The sequence below is a fragment of the Perca flavescens genome, chromosome 10, assembly GCF_004354835.1.
Source record: "Perca flavescens isolate YP-PL-M2 chromosome 10, PFLA_1.0, whole genome shotgun sequence".
In the NCBI taxonomy this organism is placed as follows: domain Eukaryota; kingdom Metazoa; phylum Chordata; class Actinopteri; order Perciformes; family Percidae; genus Perca; species Perca flavescens.
This window is the reverse complement of record NC_041340.1, coordinates 13,038,543-13,061,638: the sequence shown is the minus strand read 5'-3', so window position 1 is coordinate 13,061,638 and position 23,096 is coordinate 13,038,543. Positions and strand designations below refer to the sequence as shown.

Here is a 23,096-nt window from a genome sequence, read left to right as displayed (position 1 = left end):
GGAATACCAGCTGCACCCCATCATAGACTCCAATTACCAAGTTAAAATTAGCCAAGGTCCAATTAACACAGGTGTTTAAAATTTGGCAAGAGAGAGGGGAGAAGACCGTTGCCTCAAAGCAAAACAAGACCCACTGCAATATGATTGGCTGAATAGACAGGCAAAAGTGAAAGAGAGGGAATGTAGTCACAACAAACTTGAGATTCCTTCCCAGTGGCTTTGACAAATGGCTCAAACGGTATTCCGGTCAATGCCATTTCAACAAACTTTGGAATTTAACAACCCTAATCATGTGGTGTGCTGACTCTAGATTAAACCCATTAGTCCTCTTTATACAATACAATACCTGAGGGAGAAGTCAAGGCAAGCAGGGGGATGTCAGAAGGCTGCTAACAAAGCCACCGCTGTGTTGATACAAACATCATCATGCTAGAATACCCTGAGGCCTCCACAATAAATAAGAACTGACACATCAAAAAGCAAAAACATGTTCCCACTATTCAGTCTGTGAAACTGTAGTCAGATCAGCAACCATATGCCTTTCTTATTTGATCAATTTAATTAGCATGTATATTAAAAATACTACTGTGATAAATAAGAAATCATTCAATATATTTCATCGGCATGCTCCACTGGGGTTGTGTCCTTGTAATTATTTTTACTGATGCCAGTCTAGATTTCCCATAGCTACCGTGTCACTATTGACTTCTTCATTATTCTACTTTATGTACAAATGCATTACTGTAGGCTGTGATAATTAGGTCATCCATTTCCAAAAGAGAATTTAAGTCCTGTTTCAAAAGTGTACATCACGAGTCCCATGTGCACAACCTGTGTCTACAGTGTTCAAAGTGTAACTACTGTAGGTAAAGACGATCTTAGGAAGTTGTAATACAGTCATCTTGCTAATCCACCCACACATGAGGATGATATCCAACAACTAGGAGGGAAGGAGGAAGACGTGGAATAAAAGAAAGGTGAAAGCAGCAGCTGGAGTCAGAGCAGCATTAGTCATTGTTAGAGAAGGGGCTTGTTGAGGACATAATTTGACTTTGGCAGCGCAAAGTATATTTGTCCTTCTTACATGTCATGGAGTCTCAAACTGCAAAAAAAAAAAAAAAAAAAAAACCTATATGATGAAAGTGACAGTGACATTGGTGCCCTTTAGAAAATGTGATTGAGTAAAAAAGGTATGTCTATTAATAAAGTCCGGTCCGGATCACTGAAGTAAAGACTCAAAAGAAATTGAATATGAGAAACAATGAGGAAAATAAAATGAGTTGACTTTCCTAGAAATTTGCATGGAAACCCGTTGCCTTAAACCGTTACGTTTTTAGACGAGGTGAAAGGTAACAGTCAAGTTGTATTAGCACAGACTGGTAGTTTGATTCAGGAGACAAATCAAGTTTATAGAAGTAGTCATTATTAAAAATCATTAGTAAACATATGTTACGTTTGTTGAAATATAATAAATACAAGGCTCTACTTATCAAAACTATAGAAATAAATCAAACTTCTAAATATGTTTTTTTCTTTATAACAGTATAGTTTTAAGAACAATGTATTCAATCCATTAGTTCAATAAAACAGAAAGGATGACAATGCATGGATTGTAATTTCCAACTAGCTCTGCATGGATCTGTGTGACCAAACACTCTTCCACTGCCCAGACCCCATCAGAAACTTAACATCCTTAGTTATCTCTACTTAATAGGACCTGTGCACTGCATACTTAAGATGATTATTACAAACAACTAATGTGATTTAGAAATGACTATGGTTTTTAACAAAACATGAAAGAATAAGTAACTAAATCTGGGTTTACAGTGTGGTGCATATACAGTATACATGTATATGAGAACTGAAGCGATTCATTAATTAGTCGACTACTATAATGGAAATCATAATTTTTAAAGCAAAAATGCAAAAGTTTCACTTGTTCCATCTTCTCAAATGTGAGTGTTTGCAGCTTATTTGTCTTCTACGATACTAAAATGGAATATCTGTGGATTTTGAACAGTTTCTCTCACAAAAGATGACATTAAAACTACTAGGGCACTGGAAACATGCAATGGGCATTTTTCATGCGACAATAATCCTCAGATGAATCGATAATGACAATAACCAATAGTTGAAGCTCTAATATACACTATATTCAAAGTTTATAACTAGTACAATTTGTCATTAACAAGATAAAAGTAAAATACATTGTAACTGTTATAAAAAGTTGAAAATAAAGTATTTAAAAAAAAAAAAGTAAAATACATTGCTATCAAGAGTCTGTCAACGTCATTGAAGTTTAAAAAAAATCTATTTCATCTGTACATTACTTTTTAAAGCAGTAGTTTTTAAACCTCAAAACCACATTTGCCTGCTACAAAGTCATGAAACAGAGATTCATTTTCAATATCTGACAGATGGGAGACTGAGGGAGGGATTCTTCAGTGAGCAGCTGAAAGAGAGGAGGGTGAGTCCTCAGGCTGGCTATACTGTAGCCATTAAAACACAACTACCACTGGAAGAAGAATAAAATGATTGCTTAAAAGAAAAGGTTATTGGACATCATGCCAATATCCCAAGCAAGTAATGCATCTTTCACGTTCTTCCTCGGTACAAACACACTCATACTTTGTGTATACACTGCAGTTCCCTTGACAAGAAATGTTGTGTATAGATAAAATGTTGCTTGCTTGCGTAATTACATGCTGTATGTAAACCGCTTTGGGAAAAGGTGGCAGGATGATAAAGAAGAAAAGAGGTAAAGAAAATGTCCAGCACATTTTATGGTTTAGAGCACTAATGTCAGGCAGTGAGAGGAAGCTGGTGTGGATCAGTTAACCCGGTTGGAGGCTTAGATAGTAGACAGAAGGACAGAGGAGGGGATGGATGGATGGACAGAGGAGGCAGAGGTGTCTTCTTAGAGTGTCCAACAATTTATTAATGTCCTCTGACAAGGGTCAATGCTCTGTTTTGGTGCTGCTGGATCTTAGTGCCGCTTTCGATACTGTGGATCATAACATCATGCTTGAAAGACTTAAGCATTGGGTTGGTATCTCAGGAAGCGCCCTGGATTGGTTCACCTCCTATCTATCAGACAGAAGTTTCTCGGTGTATCTTGGCCCCTATTCCTCAGAAACATGGCCCTTTTCCTGCGGGTGCCGCAGGGTTCTGTGTTAGGTCCGCTTTTGTTTGCATTGTACATGCTCCCCCTGGGACATATAATTAGCCAAGTTGAAGATATTTCTTATCACTTATATGCAGATGACATCCAGCTGTATGTCTCTTTTGAGCCAGAAGACACTGACAACGTGTTGAAATTGCTTAGATGTTTCAATTTGATTAAGGATTGGCTCGCAAACAACTTTCTACAGCTAAATGAAAATAACCGAAGTCCTTATTGTTGCTCCGGACCCTATAGTTTGAAAGATTAGTCAGCTGCTGGGCTCCTTGTCCTCAGCTGTTCAGTCCAAACTAAAAAATCTTGGTGTAATATTTGATAATAACATGTACTTGGATCAACATATTAAATCTCTGACCCGCACGTGTTTCTTTCAATTAAGAAACATTGCCAAAATTAGAGGAACTGTTTCACATTCTGAGCTTGAGATGATTATTCATGCTTTTATTTCATCTCGGCTTGATTACTGCAACTCTATTTTCACCTGTCTCAGCAAATCGTCCCAGGAACGTTTACAACTAGTCCAGAATTCTGCTGCAAGGCTGCTAACCAGGTCTAGCAAGATGTCGCACATCACTCCAGTTTTATACATCCATTCCGATTAACGACAGGATCAAATTTAAAGTTTTGGTTCTGACTTATAAAGCTTTGCACGGTCAGGCTCCAGCGTATATTTTGGACCTGCTCCATTAATACACTACAAATAGGCCCCTCAGGTCTTCTGACCAGGGATAACTGGCACTTAATGACTGTTTTTTAGTCTTTTATCTTTATTGTTGTATAATTTACTATGTAATTTGTATCATGTAAAGCACCTTGTGATTCTGTCTGTGAAAGGTGCTATATCAAATAAACTTATTATTATTATTGATAGAAGAAAAGGAGAACAGCAGGGTCTCTGTAGTAAACATGCTGCTGTGAGCATAGCGCTGGGTAAAAACAGCTTCTCTCTGAGGTAACTGATGTGATGAAGCACAGACTATACCGAGAGAAAAAAAAGGAAAGAAAAAATAGACAGAAAAAGCAACATTAAGTATCTGAATTTTTGTATGTATGTTTAAAAAAAAAAAAAAAAAAAAGAAAAACTCTACTCAGGGTCTGTGTGTATGTAATGGAGAGCTGAACATGTCACATACCTGTATATTATGGTGTCATGTTTTATCAGATCAACATGCACATCTCCAATTATAGAAGAGGTAAGAAGTATTGTAATGTAAGCCAAACATTCTTCAAATACAAAATTAAATGAGTTAAAAAAAATATCCAATGAAACCAAATTCAGCTTAATGTATTGGAGAAACGGCTCTCCCACCTAGACAATATAAATAATTCATCCGGTAATCCGACCTATCCAAGAGAGCGGTTAGGCTACTCCTTGGTGTTTTGAGGGCTTCTCAGACGTGCAGGAATCTGACAGTTGCTGGTGGCTTTTAATGAAAAATACTGCAGATAAAATCTCTCTTTAGCTTTAAAGTTTTAATATTGAACCCTCAGACCCCTTACATCTTAGAACATCCTCTGTTAGAGGACAAGCTCAACAAGAGGAAATGACAGATTTTATTTCAACTAAAATAAGGAGGGGGTTTGGAGGGTTGAGATGGAGGGAAAGTGCTGCGTAGAGTGCAACCTTCTTTTAAAGACATAGAGATAAGCCATTAGAGCATTTTTGACTTTCAACTGACTTTCTCTGCGTTGTTTTCAAATGCCTTAAAAGAGGCTGTACTCGATATCCAGAGCATTAAGATAGCAGCAAACAATTATTTGATATGTAAAGATATAGTGGAGTAATGGGGTCCTGAGCAGAGAATAAAGTCACACTCCCATATGTGTGTGTTGTAATCCAAGCTTCTCTGTTTTCTGTTTTGATAGCCGGTTCAGCCGCGTGTGAATGTTAGTGCATGTGTCTGTGAAAACACATAGTACTTCACCAAATGGGAACGGTCTGCGAGACCCGTGTGGACGCAATTCGAACTGCTGTTTTTTTTTCTCAGTATTTAGGTCCCTTAAATTCCACAAAGCAAAAAGCAATTTGGAAATATGAATATTCAAAATCAAAATTAGAGGTAATGCTTGGATTAAAAAATACGCAATTTAAGTCCCTTTAAAAGACAGGTAATATCCGTATCTTTCCATTATTAGTAAATTTGTTGATTATTTTCAGAATTAGTCAATTAATAATTTGGTCAAAAAAAAAATTCAGATATTGCCTTGTCATTGTCATGTAAGAGTACATAAATATTTTTTTCCCAAATAAAAAAGTCAACTACTATACACACAGTATTCTTATTAAATACTATCAGATTTAAAGAAAAAAAGAGGGCACATTTTTATTTTATTTATTTTAACAAAATAGATCTGAGAATATTATTAAAAAACACTGCTAGAAGACAACCTATTTGGCCTTTGTTCTATGTATCTAATGCTGAAGGATAAAGTGAAACTCTTCAAAGGGCTAAAAGGTTTCTGTTTTTATATTAGAATCTTTTCGGAGCTTGAGCCATTAGCTTTTACTTGAGTCTACAGACAGAGCAGAGCGCCTTCTGGCACTGTGAATTATTTAGATCTCATGTTTGTAGGCTTTGCAAGATGGGGTGAAGGGGCACTAAATCCCTGACCACTGTGGCGTGCAGAGGAGTGACAGGGAGCAAGAGAGCACAATTAAAAATTGTATGGAGGTGGGAAATGAGAAAAGGGATAAAGGATGAACCCCAATTTCATTTCGCTGTTTGGTGATGGATCACTAGAGTGGCTAGGGGATGAGACTTCAGCTCTCCACTTTGACCTGGATCACATACAACCTGGTATGATTAAGATATTGCCGTATTATAACACTACCAATAACACATCTGATCTCTTGTTTATTAGAGCTGAAACAATTAAATACTCTGCAGCCTTTCTGATAATTGATTTTGGCATATAATGATGTTGAAATGAATATCTTTGGGGTTTTGGACATTAGGTTTGACAAAACCACGAAATTAAGATGTTTTTTCATTATTTTCTGACACTTTATAGACCAAATGATGAGTTGATAATGAAAATAATTATAAGACACTAACCCTAATGTATATAGCACTTCCCTAAATTCAGAAATGCTTGCTATGCCTATACAAGCACATACTGTTCATACAGACTTGCAGGCAATATGTAGTCCTTATCTCTCCCCGAGGAGCACTGGAGACAAGTGGACAGTTATGTTCTGACTGAAGCAGAGGAATCCCAGATAAATAAAGAGCTTGGCATGCATTCCAATCACTATTCTCCCCTTGAGTTAAAACATATACAAAACATAATAGAGTACAGGAATGCCGACGCAGGCAGGTTCTCTTTCCAGACTGAACAATTGTACCCTTTATACTGCCCTAATGCCTGCAGACATCATGTTTGTGAGCTAATGAGTTCATTTTTAACTTCAGTCTGTCATCCTGTGTCTCCCATCCATCAGCCTAAATCTTGTGTGTCACTGTGTGGCCTCAGCATCACAAAGACTGACATCCAGCTGTAGATCTCCCAACAGCAATCACTGTGTGTGTGTACACACACACACACACACACACACACACACACACACACACGAGCTGTCAATCTTACTTTATAATACCATTCAAATTCCATTTTATATTTTTTTTAATATTCAAATAATATTCGAATATTTAATGCTCAATTGCAATAAATAATATGCACTACACTACTCAGGCTTATGCATTGTCGATGGCATTACAAACATGTGGTTGTTGTTACACGTTTCATCCACTAGAGGGGCATCCAACATTAGCCTTGCCTTGAGGGGACCTGCACACAACTTTGTTTACATTAATTTTCCACCACGCACACAACGACAAACACAAATCAACAGAGTAATGAAACATTATCAACAATTGTAGTGAAGCGGCTCTGTTGTAAAGGCTAACGGTGCTCGGTTAGCACAATGACATCATGTTAGAAAGCACAGCCGAAACGTTTTGCCATAAACTAGCTAGCTAGGTAAGTAACAATGATGGCATTAATAACTAAGCCAAACAGTGTTGTCACTACTATTTTAGTGATTTATAAGCAACCTGTTTCTTGCAGATTGTCACGTTACTGAGAATACAGCTATTAAAATGTCATATATGAAGTAGAAGCTAACTCTTGATAGCTGTAGGGCAGCTAACATTACATTTAGCTGTCTTCAGGAAGCTCCCAGCTACGCTAACGTTACTATACCTCGCGATGCAGTTAGAAAACAAGAACAAGCTAACAAATGTTAACATAAGCTCTTTGACTCGGTGTCGGCATTGACATATATATAATGGACCAACAGATCCCGTTGCTCTGGACGGAGACCAGTGAAGGCTATTAGAAGCACTTTTCCGGTGATCACTTGCTTTACTGCGCAGTCTCCAACTGAGAGAGACAACGTAAATGTGACGTGAGCAACGGGTCTGAAAGTTGTAAGTCTTCTGGTAGCTGTGAAAAGAGAAATCTCAATCATTCCCAATCTTACAGAGACGGAGAGCGTATGTATATGTAAGGAGATAACATGGGCACAGGCTAATTATTGCTAACTAAAATGCTAGTTAACATCAGCAATTAAACCTAAACAGCTCATGTAAGTCCAAACTGCCTGTGAGCTTCTCCTGTACTATACGGTAATTCCTCTACTATGCGACAGTAAGTCGCATGGTTATGACACAATTGTTAGCCTCTTTTTACAAAAACGTCTGCTACGGAGCCATAACGTGAGATACATGGTAATGGAGCCTTTTATACATTGTCGTGTTTCTTTAGAAATGAACAATGGACAAGTAGAGTCTTTAAACGCTTCAGATGTAAAGTTATTCCCTGTCAAAGTGACGTCAAAATGAATGGCAGTCAATGGAATGCTAACGGCGGGTAATCACTTGTTAGCATCAAAATGGCGCCATAGGAGCTACGCATTCCAGACGCTCGCTTACCCCCTTGGGTGTCGGTGCTACCTGCATGATCCGTGCTGCGCATGCGCAAAATCTTCATGCATGCGCAGATGATAATACTGTTTTACAGAGCATACGACACTGCCCGATCTGTTCCACGCTAGCCTCCACCGGGAAGCTAACGTTAGTTTAGCCAAAGAATTTCTAATATAGGAAGAAGTTCCACTCCCTCGTTACTTCCGGCTTCTGAGCTGGTTGCAGTTCCACCAGACTTCCATATAGGGGGCGCTCACAGGCCAGTGCAGAATGAATGGGACTCTATGGAGCTATACCCCTCAAAATCCACTTTTCTCAGGATCTAATTTTTTGTCTAGTAATTTGAATGTTGCATTCGAAAGGGGAGGCAAAGAAAATACCCACTGCTGGGTGTTAGATTTTTTTGAAGTCGTTTTTTTGTTCTAAAAAGCCTTTTAAAATGTCAATGACGTCATACATATATACGGCCAGAGATAGTGCTTTACGCAAGCTCTGAGTCGCTTCCTTTATTCTCTCGAGACATCGACAACACAGCTGACAGGTTAGGCTCTCCCCGTTAATACACATGCTAGAAAGAGGTTTGCTGATGTTTTAAAGACCACGCCGAAATATTTACTCTGACATTCTGGCTCTGCTTCGGATGCCGTCAAGCTGGATCTCCAATCATAATCAGACCTTCACTGACCAATCAGCATTCATTAGCAGAATGCTAGCGTGTTATAGGCAACAACGACTCACCCTGTAAGAAATCAAAAGGACATAAGTACTCGTTCATTCAACTTTCGACCTATAACCCATGTTAAACTTGCAAAAACTACAATCAAATCTGAGGTTTCTCAACGACAATCGGGCAAAAGAGACACATTTAGCCGTCTAGCTCCATTGAGTCCCATTCATTTTGCACTGGACCGCGATCACCCCCAGTGGAACTCTGGTGGAACTGCAACCAAATTTGGTACAATGGGGCTGAATAGTGAGTGGAACGGCTTTCTGTAGACCGGCTTTGGTTTAGCTAACAGCTAATTCGGCTAACCGCTAGCTGACTGCTAGATTCAGTCTAAAATAATGTCAAGTCAAACTTGATGGGAAAAGCAGGCTACAGCTAAATTAAGACTTTACAGTAATAACAATAAAGACAAGTATTAAGTGATTGTATTTTAAATGAGCACAAGTAAAGTAGAACTGACGTAACAGCTGTTATATATGTTAACGTTTATTTTCAAGTTTTATTTTGAGGGTCTTTTAAAGTTTACATGCCGTCTCAGCTAGCAGTTAGCCGAATTAGCTGTTAGCTAAACTAACGTTAGCTTGCCTGTGGAGGCTGTCGACCAGAAGCGTGGAACAGATCGGGCAGTGTCATAAATCCTCAGATCAATCCGCAGAACGGATCGTGCAGGCAGCACGGATCGGGTACTGACACGATTTTAAAATTATGTTAAAACTATTTCCCGTCCTTCTTATGATTACCGGCCGCAGCCTGTCTCTCCCCCGTGTGCTAACGTTAGTTACCCGGTATGTAACGTTAGCTCCGTAATGTTGTACTAACGTTACTCTGTACGCAACGTTAGCTCCGTAATGTTGTACTAACATTATCTTAGACCTCACAATGCCTTGTGTTTCTCACTCCCACTAAGTTATTGTTCATAAGACGTGACACGAATGACACATACGGGTAGTCCAAGGCGAGAAGAGGGAGATTAGCTAACGTTAGCCAACATATTTATAAAACAAAGTCACATTCGAATAGTAATTATTCGAATTTCGGCATTTGTTCCAACAGCCCACACACACACACACACACACACACACATATGGACTGCCATCTCTGACAGCTGAAGTAGCCCATTACATCATTTACCTTCCAGCAGCTCTTTACCTGCCAGTAGTTAGTCAATGGCATCACATTACAGTTTTTATGCTTAAATCCATTACTTCCACACACAAAAAATGCCACAAAATACATAAAAAGAAACCAAAGTGTGTGTAACTTTGGAAACTATTATGCAAAACCATCTCAAACGAGAAACCACACTCAGTTTGCTGAAGTGCAGTTTTTTTTCTGGGGTTTTGGTGCTCCACACAGGAAATGCCAGTCAGACTGAAAACCATTCATCATCACGAGGCCTGAGTAAAAAATACAGGCTTGTGGACCACACACTCCCATAGGAGATCTTGTACTGACAAAAAGGTTTCAGAATCTCAAATACAAACCCTGATCATAGCTCTCACCTGTAAAAGTGCAGCGACTAACCGGCATATAAAAACAAGTTTCTAGGCTTTTAGTCATTAAAGAAAGCATGTGTAATTTAAATTTAGAGGAAGAGTGGAAATATTTCTATGACTGAAACTTTTTCTTCCCCCCCTTTCATGCAAAAAAATACTAGAGCATGTGGTTTCCTATTAATTAATTACTTTTGAAGGGTAAAGTGGAAAGACACAGGCCATTGTTCAGACCACACAGATTTCTCCCCCAGAATGTGAGAAAGTGTTGCTTGTATTCTCACTAAGCAAACATGAATACAAATATATACGAATATAAACAATTATACATAACAAAAACTAGCTTTTCACCTCACAATAACAACAGCTTTAGAAAAGTGACATTTGGTGCCTGATGTAAAGCATCATGTAGGAAATCTAACAAAGTGTACTCAACATGTTTGTCAGGCCTCAAGGATACATACAATGCTTGGATGTAATAATATGTATCCAGATAAACTTTGCTGCTACATGTCATGACATGATGTTCCAGTTGGTCAATGACATAATGTTCCAGTTGGTCAACACGTATCCTTATTTTCTCTTGCTCAATGACCTTAAACTTACTGCTTAAAGATCAATAGCATTTAATGTAACACCTCTCTCTTAGCTCCCACTAAAGGTTAATGCACAAGAGATTGGATTGGTGAGAGTACAATTATTATTAATTTATTTGCTAAAACTACGGCTTTGAACTAGCCTTTCATTAATCCTGACATTGGAAGTGCTTTCTACGACTACATGGCCTCAGGTTTGAAAATATGCCTCAGTTCTGACCACTTCTCAATATTATTATTTTTTCTTCAGTCACACAACCTTGTTACAAGAGTACTTGAAACCCATTCAGCCAAAGGCCAAACATTCTACTTGGAAGAGCCATTTCATATATATACACACATTTATCCGTATTTGCTGCTGCACAGACACAGGCAGTTTCCAGTTGAAGCAGTCTATATGGTAAACTGTAGAAGATGTTTGTTGAAAACTTGTTGATCGGTGCGGTCTCCCAAGAATTAATTCTCTCACAGAGATGCATGTCCTCATGTCACATAGGTTTTAGGTAATGTGACCAAATTTCCAAAATGTTGTTATGGTCCTTTAAGTAAGGCTGTTTTGAACTGTATGCTCTTATTGACCCAAAGTAGACTACAAAGGGTGTAGGATGTTAGTTAACGAATGCTGCAGGCACTGTGTGCAGTCAGTGAAAACACACCTCATTACCAAAGGTTACAGGCGAACCACAGCTGTGGAACTCAGCACTCTCAAGTCCGCAAAACCAATGCCAGCCTTAAAAAGGTTCTCTGTAGAGTGTTGCCTCTAGTAGCACCGTGGAGCTGTTTTTCTATAGCCCATCTGGATAAAAAAAACTCACTAACATCTGCCTTTTGTCTTTAGAAGGAAAGGTTACAATCGGCATTCATTACAGGGACAAATGACTCTGTAGTAGTCATGGGTATTGATCTGCTCAAGCTGATCGGCAGTGATGGAAACATAACACCTGGATGGACGTGCTAATCGTCGTCCGTTTTCCAGCCCAATGCACGTTGCCTCTGTCGGTAACTTCAGTGACTCTTTTTCTCAGCGTCCAGGTCCGTGCAAGGGGTGCTCGAACCTTGGTCCAAATTAGTCAGCACTGAGTTTAAAAGAGAGAATGAATAACTAACAGACATAAAAAAAACAATTGACCACCGCAACAGACTTGGAACGTGACACACCGGACAAAAAAGGCATAAACTATGTCAATGGGAAAGAGTCCATCGCCTATTGCGCAAGATGAACAAAACATACAGATGATGAGATGCACAGTCCTGCCAATGGTTTCACACTATTCTACTGACCAAGGGGTGGCAGTAAAATGCCAAGCTAAGCAGCACTGTGCCAACAAAGGCAGGGGAGAAGAAGACTGCTGGCAAGAAAACATGTAAACAATAATTTAAAATACTTGAATAAAATGATTTGCAAATGTTTTATGAGGAAGGAAATGCAATCAACAAATGTTTTAGACCTCAAGGCTACACACAATGTTGTTTGTTGAATAACACTATTTTAACATAACTTGTTTGCTTACCAGAAACATCCTGTTTTCCCCAATGTTCTCTTTATAAAACCTTTTAATTCTGCCATGTTTCTATTTCGCCTTGCAAATAACGCTTAACTTTGTTTTGAACAGCTTCACAACTAAAGATTATTTTTATTATTATTATTACATTAACATAACAGGTGCTAGATAATGAAATCCAGCTAGTGCTGGTGCTACTAAAACTGACATTTATATTCATTGTAAGAGAGGGAATCCTGTTCCACAAAAAAAAGAAATGAGCAGCATTTCAAAATCTCATTCGCTTTACCACCTGCAGCTTAAACACAGCAGGACTTGAGGGGAAATGGCCATCTCTGGCTGTGTTGTAAAACTGATTAAAAAAAATGACAGAGTAAGGAAAATCCTTGCAGTGTGCCTTATTATTGGCTTGTTAAACACACACACACACACACATTCAGTGGGTGTACATAAACGCAGAAAACTCAAACGATAAAGAGCAAAGACGTGTGGCAGTGTGAACACAATATCAATTTAACTTCAAACAATTCCTGTGACTGTTTACAGGAGGTCTTAATTACTGTAGGTATCATGCTGCATGTTGTTTGGTCTCGGTAAAGTAAATAATCTATTAGCAGGGTGGCATTAAGTCTGGAATGACTTGGATTCCTCATGGGCCACATTAACAGGCAATGTGCTTGTTTAAGAAAAGTGTATGTGTTGCTATGGATGCTTGCACACATGTATGATGGATTATCAAGTGTAATGGCAATTGTAATAACAAAAATCTATCCATTACCCCTATTTTCCACTGGGCGCGTTTGCGCTGCGTTCAGGAGGCGCTGCGATCCCCTCGAGCAATCGCTGCCACTCAACTCAATGCTTGATATTCCACCGGCCGCGCCACAGAAGCGTGCGTAAAGTGGCTCTCCGCTCCGCTAAAGATAAGCGCCAGATCTATTTGCGGACAGCCAGGCAGGACGTAAATCAGCAAGACCATCAAGTCAACTTACCAAAAACCGGAATGCAGCACAGACGACGCGCCCAGTGGAGTCAGGGTCCCTTAATAAGACTCAATCAACATGGCTGCTAATGAGTCAGAGAGCTGGAGGACCTGACCAAGACTGGAGATTGGCCGTGAATCCACAGCTCCAGCTCTTCAAGACCTCTGTGTTCACATGCACTTATGTAAGTAACCAAGTTACACTCCGCTTTCTGCAGCAACCTGTTTTTTGTTGTTGTTTTTTTTACATGTGAACTCGAAACCTGTTTTCTATAAATGGTTAGGGGAGTAAAGAAACATGATTTCTCCAGCTTGTGAAGAAAACATATTTCTTTGTCATTTATAAGCGCTTCCAGGTTTTTAATCGGCTTTTTACATGTGTATGACAAAGACCTCCGATAGGAAAAGTAGTGCTGGGACAGCTGAGTGACAGGATAAGAAGATATATCATTACACATAACTGTGCATCCTTCCACCAAACTGAAACTAACACAGAGTATCCGCTAGAACTCTAAAAACTTTGGTTTCCACTGCTGAGCATTTAACAATTTGTAAAGTTCAGACGCAATGAAAACCTCTCCCTACAGTGCCTGCTCTCTCACTGTGCTCTCAGCCCTTCAACAAACAGGAAGCAGTAACTTGTACCACTATTACAACTAAAGAGAGAAAGCAATGATTCCAAATTAAGGTTGGGGGGGATGGGAGAAATCTGATTACTGACCTCCTGCATGTATACACAGTATCACAGTTATCAGCAGAGGTGTATAAAGTACTAGAGACCCACACTTGAGTAAGAGTACAAGTGCTCTATCAAAAAAGTGACTTGAGTAGAAGTTGAAGTGCTCTTTAAGCACAACACTTAAGTGGAAGTACTAAAGTATTCAAAATGTTTTGTATTTAAGTATTTCAAGTAGTTTATTTTAAAATGTACTACTGAAAGTAAAAGAACAAGTATTGTGTTATTTAGTTATTAAAGAAATCAGTCAAAAGTTTGAATATCATATTGTTTCTATTATGGTGAATGTTTAGCCAAGGCTGTAGCCAAAGGGAATTAACAAATATTAAATATTATATTAAAAATAACAATTATTAACAAATACTGAAATAAAATGTATAATTATCACACTGTGCAAGTAAAGTGAACATCCTCTCCAGCACAGTAACGTTTAAAGCCCCAAAAAACGTATGACACACTAGCTAGTAACGTGTGATGTAGCTACAGGAAAGTTAGCAAGCTAGCAACATCCAGATAAACTAGCAGCTTCACATCACAGGGTCAAACGGTTAACATTCAATACTCACTGCAGACTGAAACAACTCAGGAATAGCTTCATCTGCTGCAACAATGGCTAAATAGAAAGAGTACAAACTTACATCGTCTCTGACTTCTGAACGGGCAACCGCGATGAAAAGAAACACGACGCGATCTCGGGGATTTATTACGTAAATTACATAATTATCGTACGTAACTTACGGAGCCGTAACTACACACACTGTAACCTACACAGTCTCCTTAGCGAGGAATTCGCAACAGTAACGAGTAACGATGCAGCACATAAAAAAAGTATCGAAGTATTAAACTCATCAAAAATGTGTACTCAAGTAAAAGTGGAAGTAGGAGAAAAAAAATAATACTCCAGTAGAGTACAGATAGTTTTAGTACTTAAGTAGAGTAGTGAAGTAGTTCTACAGCTCTGGTTATCAGTTTAATAAATTGGACGTAAACAGGTTTTCTGATTTATTTTATTTCTCTGAGTAACCGGTGCACATGTTAATGTACTGACCAACACCATTTAAAACTTACAGCATTTAAATAAAACCATCATTTGGACAGACATTGGTTATTTGTTTGATAATCCTTCATGATACACTATCAAATTATAGTTTGACCTGGTAAGTGAATTAAAATTAAATTAAACTTTATCAAGACGTAAACTTGTGACGTGAAGATGTGAAAAAAAGATGAATTGCTGATTAGGTGTTAATGTGAAGTATTAATCCAGTGCAATTAGCATCGCCAAGAAAGCAGAGAACATGGAACAATACCTCTCTTTCTTAAGGGCCCTCTTCTCTCTATTACCTACAAAGCAATTAATTTGTCAGTACTTCTTTAATTAGAAAGTTCTTCTTTAATTTGTCACATTACTAGCCACTAACTCAAATTACTGTTTAATTATAGCACACTGCAACACAGTGTGTGTGTGTGTGTGTGTGTGTGTGTGTGTGTGTGTGTGTGTGTGTGTGTGTGTGTGTGTGTGTGTGTGTATATGCTGGAGGCGTGTTTGCCGTTTTGATTGGCAGGTGGTGTTGGTAGTACATTAACAGACAGTCAGGCACACAATCTCAGCAGAGCAGTTGCAGCTGCCTGACCTCCAAGCAGGCCAAACAACCAGAGCCTCAGGACATGGCAAGCTAATCAAAAACAACAAAGACTGAGCTAAGCCACTTTTCTTTTTTCATACCGCCACCAAATGATGGGATTATGCAACAATTCCCATCACAGCTATTTGATGTTGGTACAGGTAGGGGAAGAGGAATTTCGAGGTAAAAATTCTAGCTGTTGTATCAAAGCGTTTCTGAACGAAGAGAGGCATTCTGTGTTGAGCGTTACGGGAACAAGCATTTAAAATTGGACATGGCTGAGGGAAAAACGGTGAGGATTTGAGACCACAGAGTAATCCTGCAGCTGTGGTGCAATACATGTGAGGGAGTTGTTGTCAGTACCTGGAGGCAGGCAGGCTCTCTTCCTCTTCTTGCTATTCTCGGTGGTGCTTTCCAGAGGAGGACACTCTGACACCAGTTGCCCACTGGAACTGCTGAAATGGAGAGGGTCGTTGTTGGTTGCTGGATCAAAGGGAAGAGTGTTGAGTCCTGGAAGACACAGACAACACAGAGAGCCACATCATAGTAAATGAAGTGATGGATCCTGACCACACTGGGAAAGATGAAAAAAGGGAAAGCAACATGAGGTTCCATCGCTTCTTTGCTTTTCATGTCCAAACCCTGTGGGCTCCATTCTCGCACACATCGCTTGAAGACCTCATCTTGGGCATTTTTCACAATTTACTAATGTTTTAAAGCTCAGCAACTACTTGATTCACCGAATAATCGGGAGGTTAAAAAGACAGAAAATAATAATTTGTCGCAATGTTTTTTTTTAATTTAAAATCTTTGTAGAGTAGATACCAGGAAGTTGTAGATTTTCAAATCACTTTATTAAAGACAAATTTTACTATACTCAGCAAGAGGATTTTATGTTCTGTACTAGAATATTTCTGTTCTGATCCCAGACAAAGAAGAGGCCAAATGGTGGGCTAGTTGGCTTGCTCCTGAATCAATATTGTGTGCGTGCACAGACAAACCAACACATGCACCGTTTCCTTCTCTTCCAATCAAAGTCAACTTTAAAGAAAAGGCCAAAAACGTGGCCGGGTCAGCTCAGTTGGTAGAGCAGCAGGCGCACATATATAGAGGTTTACTCCTCGACGCAGCGGCCGCGGGTTTGACTCCAACCTGTGGCCCTTTGCTGCATGTCATTCCCCTTCTCTCTCCCCTGTTATGTCTTCATCTGTCCTGTGGAATTAAAGGCCTAAAAAAAAAGGCCCAACACTAACAATAAAAATGTGTATAACAAATATGGTGCAAATAACAATAAGAATGTTTTTCTTAAAGAATGCAGTGAAGAATCTAATGCTCCATACCAAATCAGTACTTCCACAAAAACAGCATTTCATCCTAATTAGAACATGGATGTAAAGGTAGTTCTACAGTATAAAAGAAAAATTCAAGCTCAGATGTACTGTGTAATGAGGCCAGGCTGTTCTGGAAGCAAAGTTTTCTTTAACATTTTGATTTTGCTCACCGATATCTTACAATAAACAGAATCAATTCATATCATGACTACAAGACAATAAGAACACTTACATCAATAAGTAATGAAAACAAAAACAATGTCAAGATTGCTTCTGAGTCCACATAATGATAAACAACTTGACTCGTGTTTTCTGCTTAATGTATTAGCTATTCCCCACTCTTTAAGAGTTGGGTATTTGTTTAGAATTCAGAGCAGGGTCCCGGGGAGACTGGGTCTACAGTCATGAAAAATTCATGACACTTCTTTGTGCACAGATTTGTTTTTCCCTCTATTGCACAACAGAACAGAAGCTGCCCCACATTGATGTGGTTTTATCAGAGGTCCACAGGACCGTAATCAAGTTAGTATCAAACTCAGTGCTCTAAACGACAACATCATTCTTAAGGATTCTAACTGCGGTCGTTGTTTATCTACTTTACAAAATGAAGACTCTTACATTGTGTTTCAACACAGTGCAATTTTAGGTGTGTTTTGGTGCATTTTCTTGTTTCCATGTAAGACCGGACCAAATGAGATTATAGGTTTGTGTGTCAACTGCGTTTTTTCTGTTCTTTAATTCAATCGGTCAAAAGCAAAGATTGATCAGCAGCTTAACAAAGACAGACAATTCAGACAAAGAAAGAAAAAAAACCAAAGAAAAATAAACCCAATTTTGAAAAAGCAGAGTACGACAGCATATTTTAGTCTAATCTGTGACAGAAATTTACTCTGCTTTTACTGTATGGAAACTACAATGTTTTCCATATTTCCTCAGTTATCATGCAAAGGGAAACTGGATGGACATTCTATAAAGGGGTCAAGGGAAGCTGAGGCAAAGGTCATGCTTATAATAACAAACCACATGCTGAGAAAAAGGGCCTTGAAATACATAAACCTGTGTGTGGGAGATTTGTTTGATTTAGACAGAGAAGACTGTGTATTTGCTGCAGAGTCGGTCTAAATAGACCTTCTCTCTAAGCTCACACACAGACCTTAAGTCGATCTCTACCCATCTGTCCCACTTTTTTAACGATGAACGCCAATAGTGTTGAGAGTGAAACAAATCCACTACCCTGCCAATGTTAACTCTGTCACTAATAAATAGCAACGGTTTACATTTAAAGAGACAGCTTTTCAGTCGATGGCATAAGAGTTACCATGAATGGGCGCCCGGATAGCTCAGTTGGTAGAGCGGGCGCCTGTATTAGAAGTTTGCTCTTCGACGCAGCGGGCCTGGGTTCGACTCCGATCTGCGGCCCTTTGTTGAATATCATTCCCCCTCTCTCTCCCCTTTCATGTCTTCAGCTGTCCTGTCAATAAAGGCATTAAAATGTCCAAAAAAAGAGTCTTAATAAAAAATGAATATAGGCCAAGAGAAACCATGGAAAGTAGAGATGCACCGATTGACCGGCTGGTGACCGGAATTGGCAGATTTTCACATGATCGGCCATCAGTCTGATATGCTGATTTTATGCCGGTCAAATGCACTCGGGCGCCGCATGATTAACATTACGCAACATCAGCATCACACATGCCACTCGCCACTCCATCAGCTGTTTATGAAATGTCATAAAGTCGGAATTATACACGGCTCTGCAGAGTCGTCTGCTCTGCTGATCTCAGGCGAACGGTCTCTCTCTCTCTCTCGCATTCACGCGGGTCCCGCGAAATATGACAGCTAGTTTATCGGAAAATAGCGTTGGGCATACTGACTTTGAATTTACTGTTTATCAGACCCCAGATGAGGCAAGAAGCTAACGTTAGCGAACGCTGCGGTCCCTCTGCCTCTGACACCCCGCTGCAGGAGACGCTGTATTCCTCCGACACTTTGTATTAACGTTACTGTTTAAAACGCTTTCCAGGTTAGTGGGGATGCATACCGCTCAAAACCAATATTAAAAACGTAGTAATCTTCCCTCTGCGTTTAGTTTTGTTGCTAAACGGTGTGTAAAATGAGCAGTGACGTTAAATCATCTGTTTCAGGTACCGTCTATTTTCTGGATTGTTCCGAGGTAACCGTCGGTAGCTAACGTTAGCAGATAAGCCCGTTGACAGCAACGGTAGTGTTCATATTTATGCACAATGACAAATAAAGCAAACTTGCTAAAAAAAAAAAAAAAAGGAACTACACACTGTTTTCATGTAACGTTACTGTTGACATTCAAACAGGCCTGTGTGTGTGTTTTGAGAAATATCTTTATACTGCAAGGCTAACTCTTATATTTATTTTATTTTTATTTGTTATTTATATATTATTTTATTGCCATTACCTTTTTTCCCTGTTTTCATACATACAGAATTTTAGTTTGCTAAATATAGATAATTTTTTAGTTGGATATTTGATGTGAAGGAAATGGTTCTTCCATAACGTTGCACTTTAAATGTGTGTGAATTTCCCACACCAGGAGTAATTTATATAGTTCTATTTTATAGTGATCCATTATCTGTTCAAATTTTTTTCTATGTTCTATGCAAAATGTAAAATGTTCTATTAAAGAAAAAATAGAAAAATATGTGTGCGTGCTGTAAAGTGGTTAGAAAAAATGTACTGAACAGCTGACAGGGAAATGCCACTCCACTTCAGCAGGTCATGTGTCATTCCAGTTCAAGATCAAGGCAAGAAGTTACTTTTGCTCATAGTGGTGGGTTTGTCCAAAAATGTCACAACCCTGCCTCCTAAATGGATTTATAAGAGAACCAGACCTCTACATGTAGAATAAAAGGTGACTGGTGCAGAGGATGAATCACTCAAATGTGGGTTTTAAAACTGATGCAGAGCTACATGACGGACTTCATCCAGTTCATTTTATGTGCATTGCGATACCTTATCTTGCTCTCGAGTGATAGCGTTATTACAGTACAAAAGCTCTGAGGCAAAAGTGAAGAAAAGCATTTTCTTTTGGCTGTAAATCATTTTTCTTCATTTAATCTTTGGAATGGTTGTCAATGTTCAGAATCAGTAATCTGACAGTTACAGCAAAGAAAGGGTGTGGACACAGCTTAGGACCGAAGTCTCTTTCTGTGTGTGCCTGTATATTAAGAGCGTCTTTGCTAGGTTATCGCCCCTGTCTACTGTGCTACACGTTGGTCTGTAGGCTGATGGATGGCGTGTTTAAGTTTCAACATCTGGCCAGAGGGAGGAGTGATGTCAGTGAGTATCACCCCCCAGGGGATGAGGAAAATAAATACCTTGAGGCTGGGTGGAGACAGCTGGGGGCTGCAGAGTAAATGAAGGAAATGAAAACGCTGAACTAAGAGACAAACTATATGCTCTGTGGCCTCAGAATGGGATACAAGAAATATATCACAAATGAAAGTGACCTAATCTCACATCAAGGATGCATTATCAGCATGCCCCATTAATGGTATAGTGGGCCAGGAAAAGACAGGACCATTATAATATGCAATGAAACTCAGTAGGTCATTAAAACACCATTTAACTGCCTTGGATGAAGAACAAACTTGTTCATCTAACCCATGGAGAATGTGTAGTAATTAGGGGTGTAACGGTACGCAAAAATCACGGTTCGGTACGTACCTCGGTTTTAAAGTCACGGTTCGGTTCATTTTCGGTACAGTAAGAGAAAGAAATGCAAACATTAAACTGCATGTTGTTTATTACTATAAACTTATATTTAACAATTTGTTTACACTTTTTAATAAAATATAATAAATAAAATATATATAAAATAAAAAAAGAATAAGAAAGAGAATACTGCTGCAAAGTTCTCCACTAAATAAAATACTCTCCGTCTCAAACCAATATCACATAATAAAATATAATGAAAAATATAAATAAATAACTATGGATTACAGTGCAGCATTACCAATCCCAGCTTGTAGGCCTGCTCATATTAAACAAATATATATAACTTTTCCAAAGTGTAAAGTCCAGAATCAACAGTTTCAGTTTTTAGACCTGCTCAGATTTTTAAGAACTTTTCCATAGTCTAATGTGCAACATTAAGAAACATTACTGAGCAATGTCGGCACACTGCTTTCGTCTTATCGACTAGTCTGTCCGTTGACGTATTTCAATGGGAAACCGAAGTGTTCCACCCCGAGATGAGGGGTCCGAGATGAGGGTTCCCAGGAATTTAAAGCTGTGAACCCTCTCTACAGAGTAGAGTATTGATGAATTTGTATATTCTCCTATAATCCTTAATCTAACTCTTATCAGTTAATAAATCCAACAGTGCACAATGAATAATGCAGAACATTAGGAAATGTGCATCAGCACAACATTACAGGTGCTTAAGTGGGGAGGACGGCCTAAGCAGTGGACTATTAATCTAAGATAGCACTGAGAAACATACTGTATAGAGGCCATGTATGCATCTGAATACGGCAAAGGGCCAGATGGTGGCACACAACATTAACATATCCCCAACCTCAATAGTAAATTTTCTTCTCTGACTATTCCACTTCATTACTAAACCATAATTGTCAAAAAAACTGCCTTTCAGCTTCAGTGATTTGTATCTTCAAACACATTCACCTATCTGGACGAAATCTGAAGAGGGTGTACAAGATCCATGTTTTAATGCTAAACAGAAAAAAGTCAGAGAAGTAGCATAGTAAAGGGCTAAAGAATGTTCTCCAAGCTATGCATATCCCCCTGTCTTGAAGATAGTCGATTTTAAAAGTCAATGAGAAATGATCACTGAGTCTTGTGTCAATCAGCAGCCGAAGGAAGTTTTTCAAGATTGTTTCTATATGATCAAAAGATACAACATAAGAAGACACAAGAAAATGCCTTCACAAATACAACTGCAGTTTTATGAGGTCATGAGCTCACAGTTGGATCTACAGTACCTGACTGAATTAATGCTATAAAAAAGAAAACATTAATTCATGACTGACAGCAGAAAGAACTGGGAGGAAAGATTCCCAGAGCCCTTTTCTCATTAAGCCAAGGCTTCTTGGTTTTTATTCTTTGATTATTTTTCTTTGAAATACAGCTCCTTTCTCTCTAAAGTTCAGACCAACAACAGACATCACTGATTAGCACAGAGAACTGACCGACAGTGTACTGTAAGTGTAGGCAGACAGACTGGGAAAAAGAAAATGAATAATAACACTGTGCAGCTTTCTTTTTTTTTTTTTTTTTTTTTTTTTTTTTAAATATATCGATCAACAAATTGTTAAAAGCACCAATTCCAATTACAGTCCATCTAATTACAGTCCATGTTGTTAATATTTCAAGTCAGAATGCAGACCATGTGGTTGGGGTGGAAAGTGCAAACCGGAATAAAAAAGGAATTAAGAAAGGTCACATTGTCCATCACCAATACATTAGACATGCAGGTCACAAGACACATTCTGATACAACAAATTATATATATGAATTCCAAAAGTCGAATATAATGCTGAAATTACTTTTCGAATGTGTCTTTTTTTATAATTATGTTGGCTAACGTTAGCTAATCTCCCTCTTCTCGCCTTGGCCTACCCGCATGTGTCACTGGCTAACACTATTGTTACTTAGTTTATGACAAATAGTTTTGGCCGCGCTTTCTAACATGATGTCATTGTGCTAACCGAGCACAGTTAGCCTTCACAACTGAGCCGCTTCACTACATTTGTACGTTTCATTACAGAGTTCTCTGTTTATTTGGGTTTGTCGCGGTGTGCTCGTGGTGGAAAATGAATGTGACCAAAGTTGCGTGCAATGCGCCATGACGTAGGTCCCCTTCAAGGTCAGGCTAATGTTAGAGGTCCCTCTAGTGGACAGATCGTGTAACAACAACAACAACCATATGCTTATAGTGGCATTGACAATGCATAAGCCTGAGGAATGTAGTATTAATAAGTTGCATTGGAGCATGAGCAAA

General features: G+C 38.8%; 1 protein-coding gene across 6 annotated transcripts in view; it reads right to left on the bottom strand.

Annotated features, from left to right (window-relative positions):
* enox2 (ecto-NOX disulfide-thiol exchanger 2) overlaps nt 1-23,096 on the bottom strand; it is a 189,522-nt gene that overhangs the window by 81,346 nt on the left and 85,080 nt on the right. For all 6 annotated transcript variants that reach the window (XM_028589142.1, XM_028589138.1, XM_028589137.1 and 3 more), the window contains one exon: nt 16,134-16,280. In XM_028589142.1, coding sequence (XP_028444943.1) covers nt 16,134-16,280 — 147 coding nt within the window. The remainder of the gene's footprint in view (nt 1-16,133; nt 16,281-23,096) is intronic.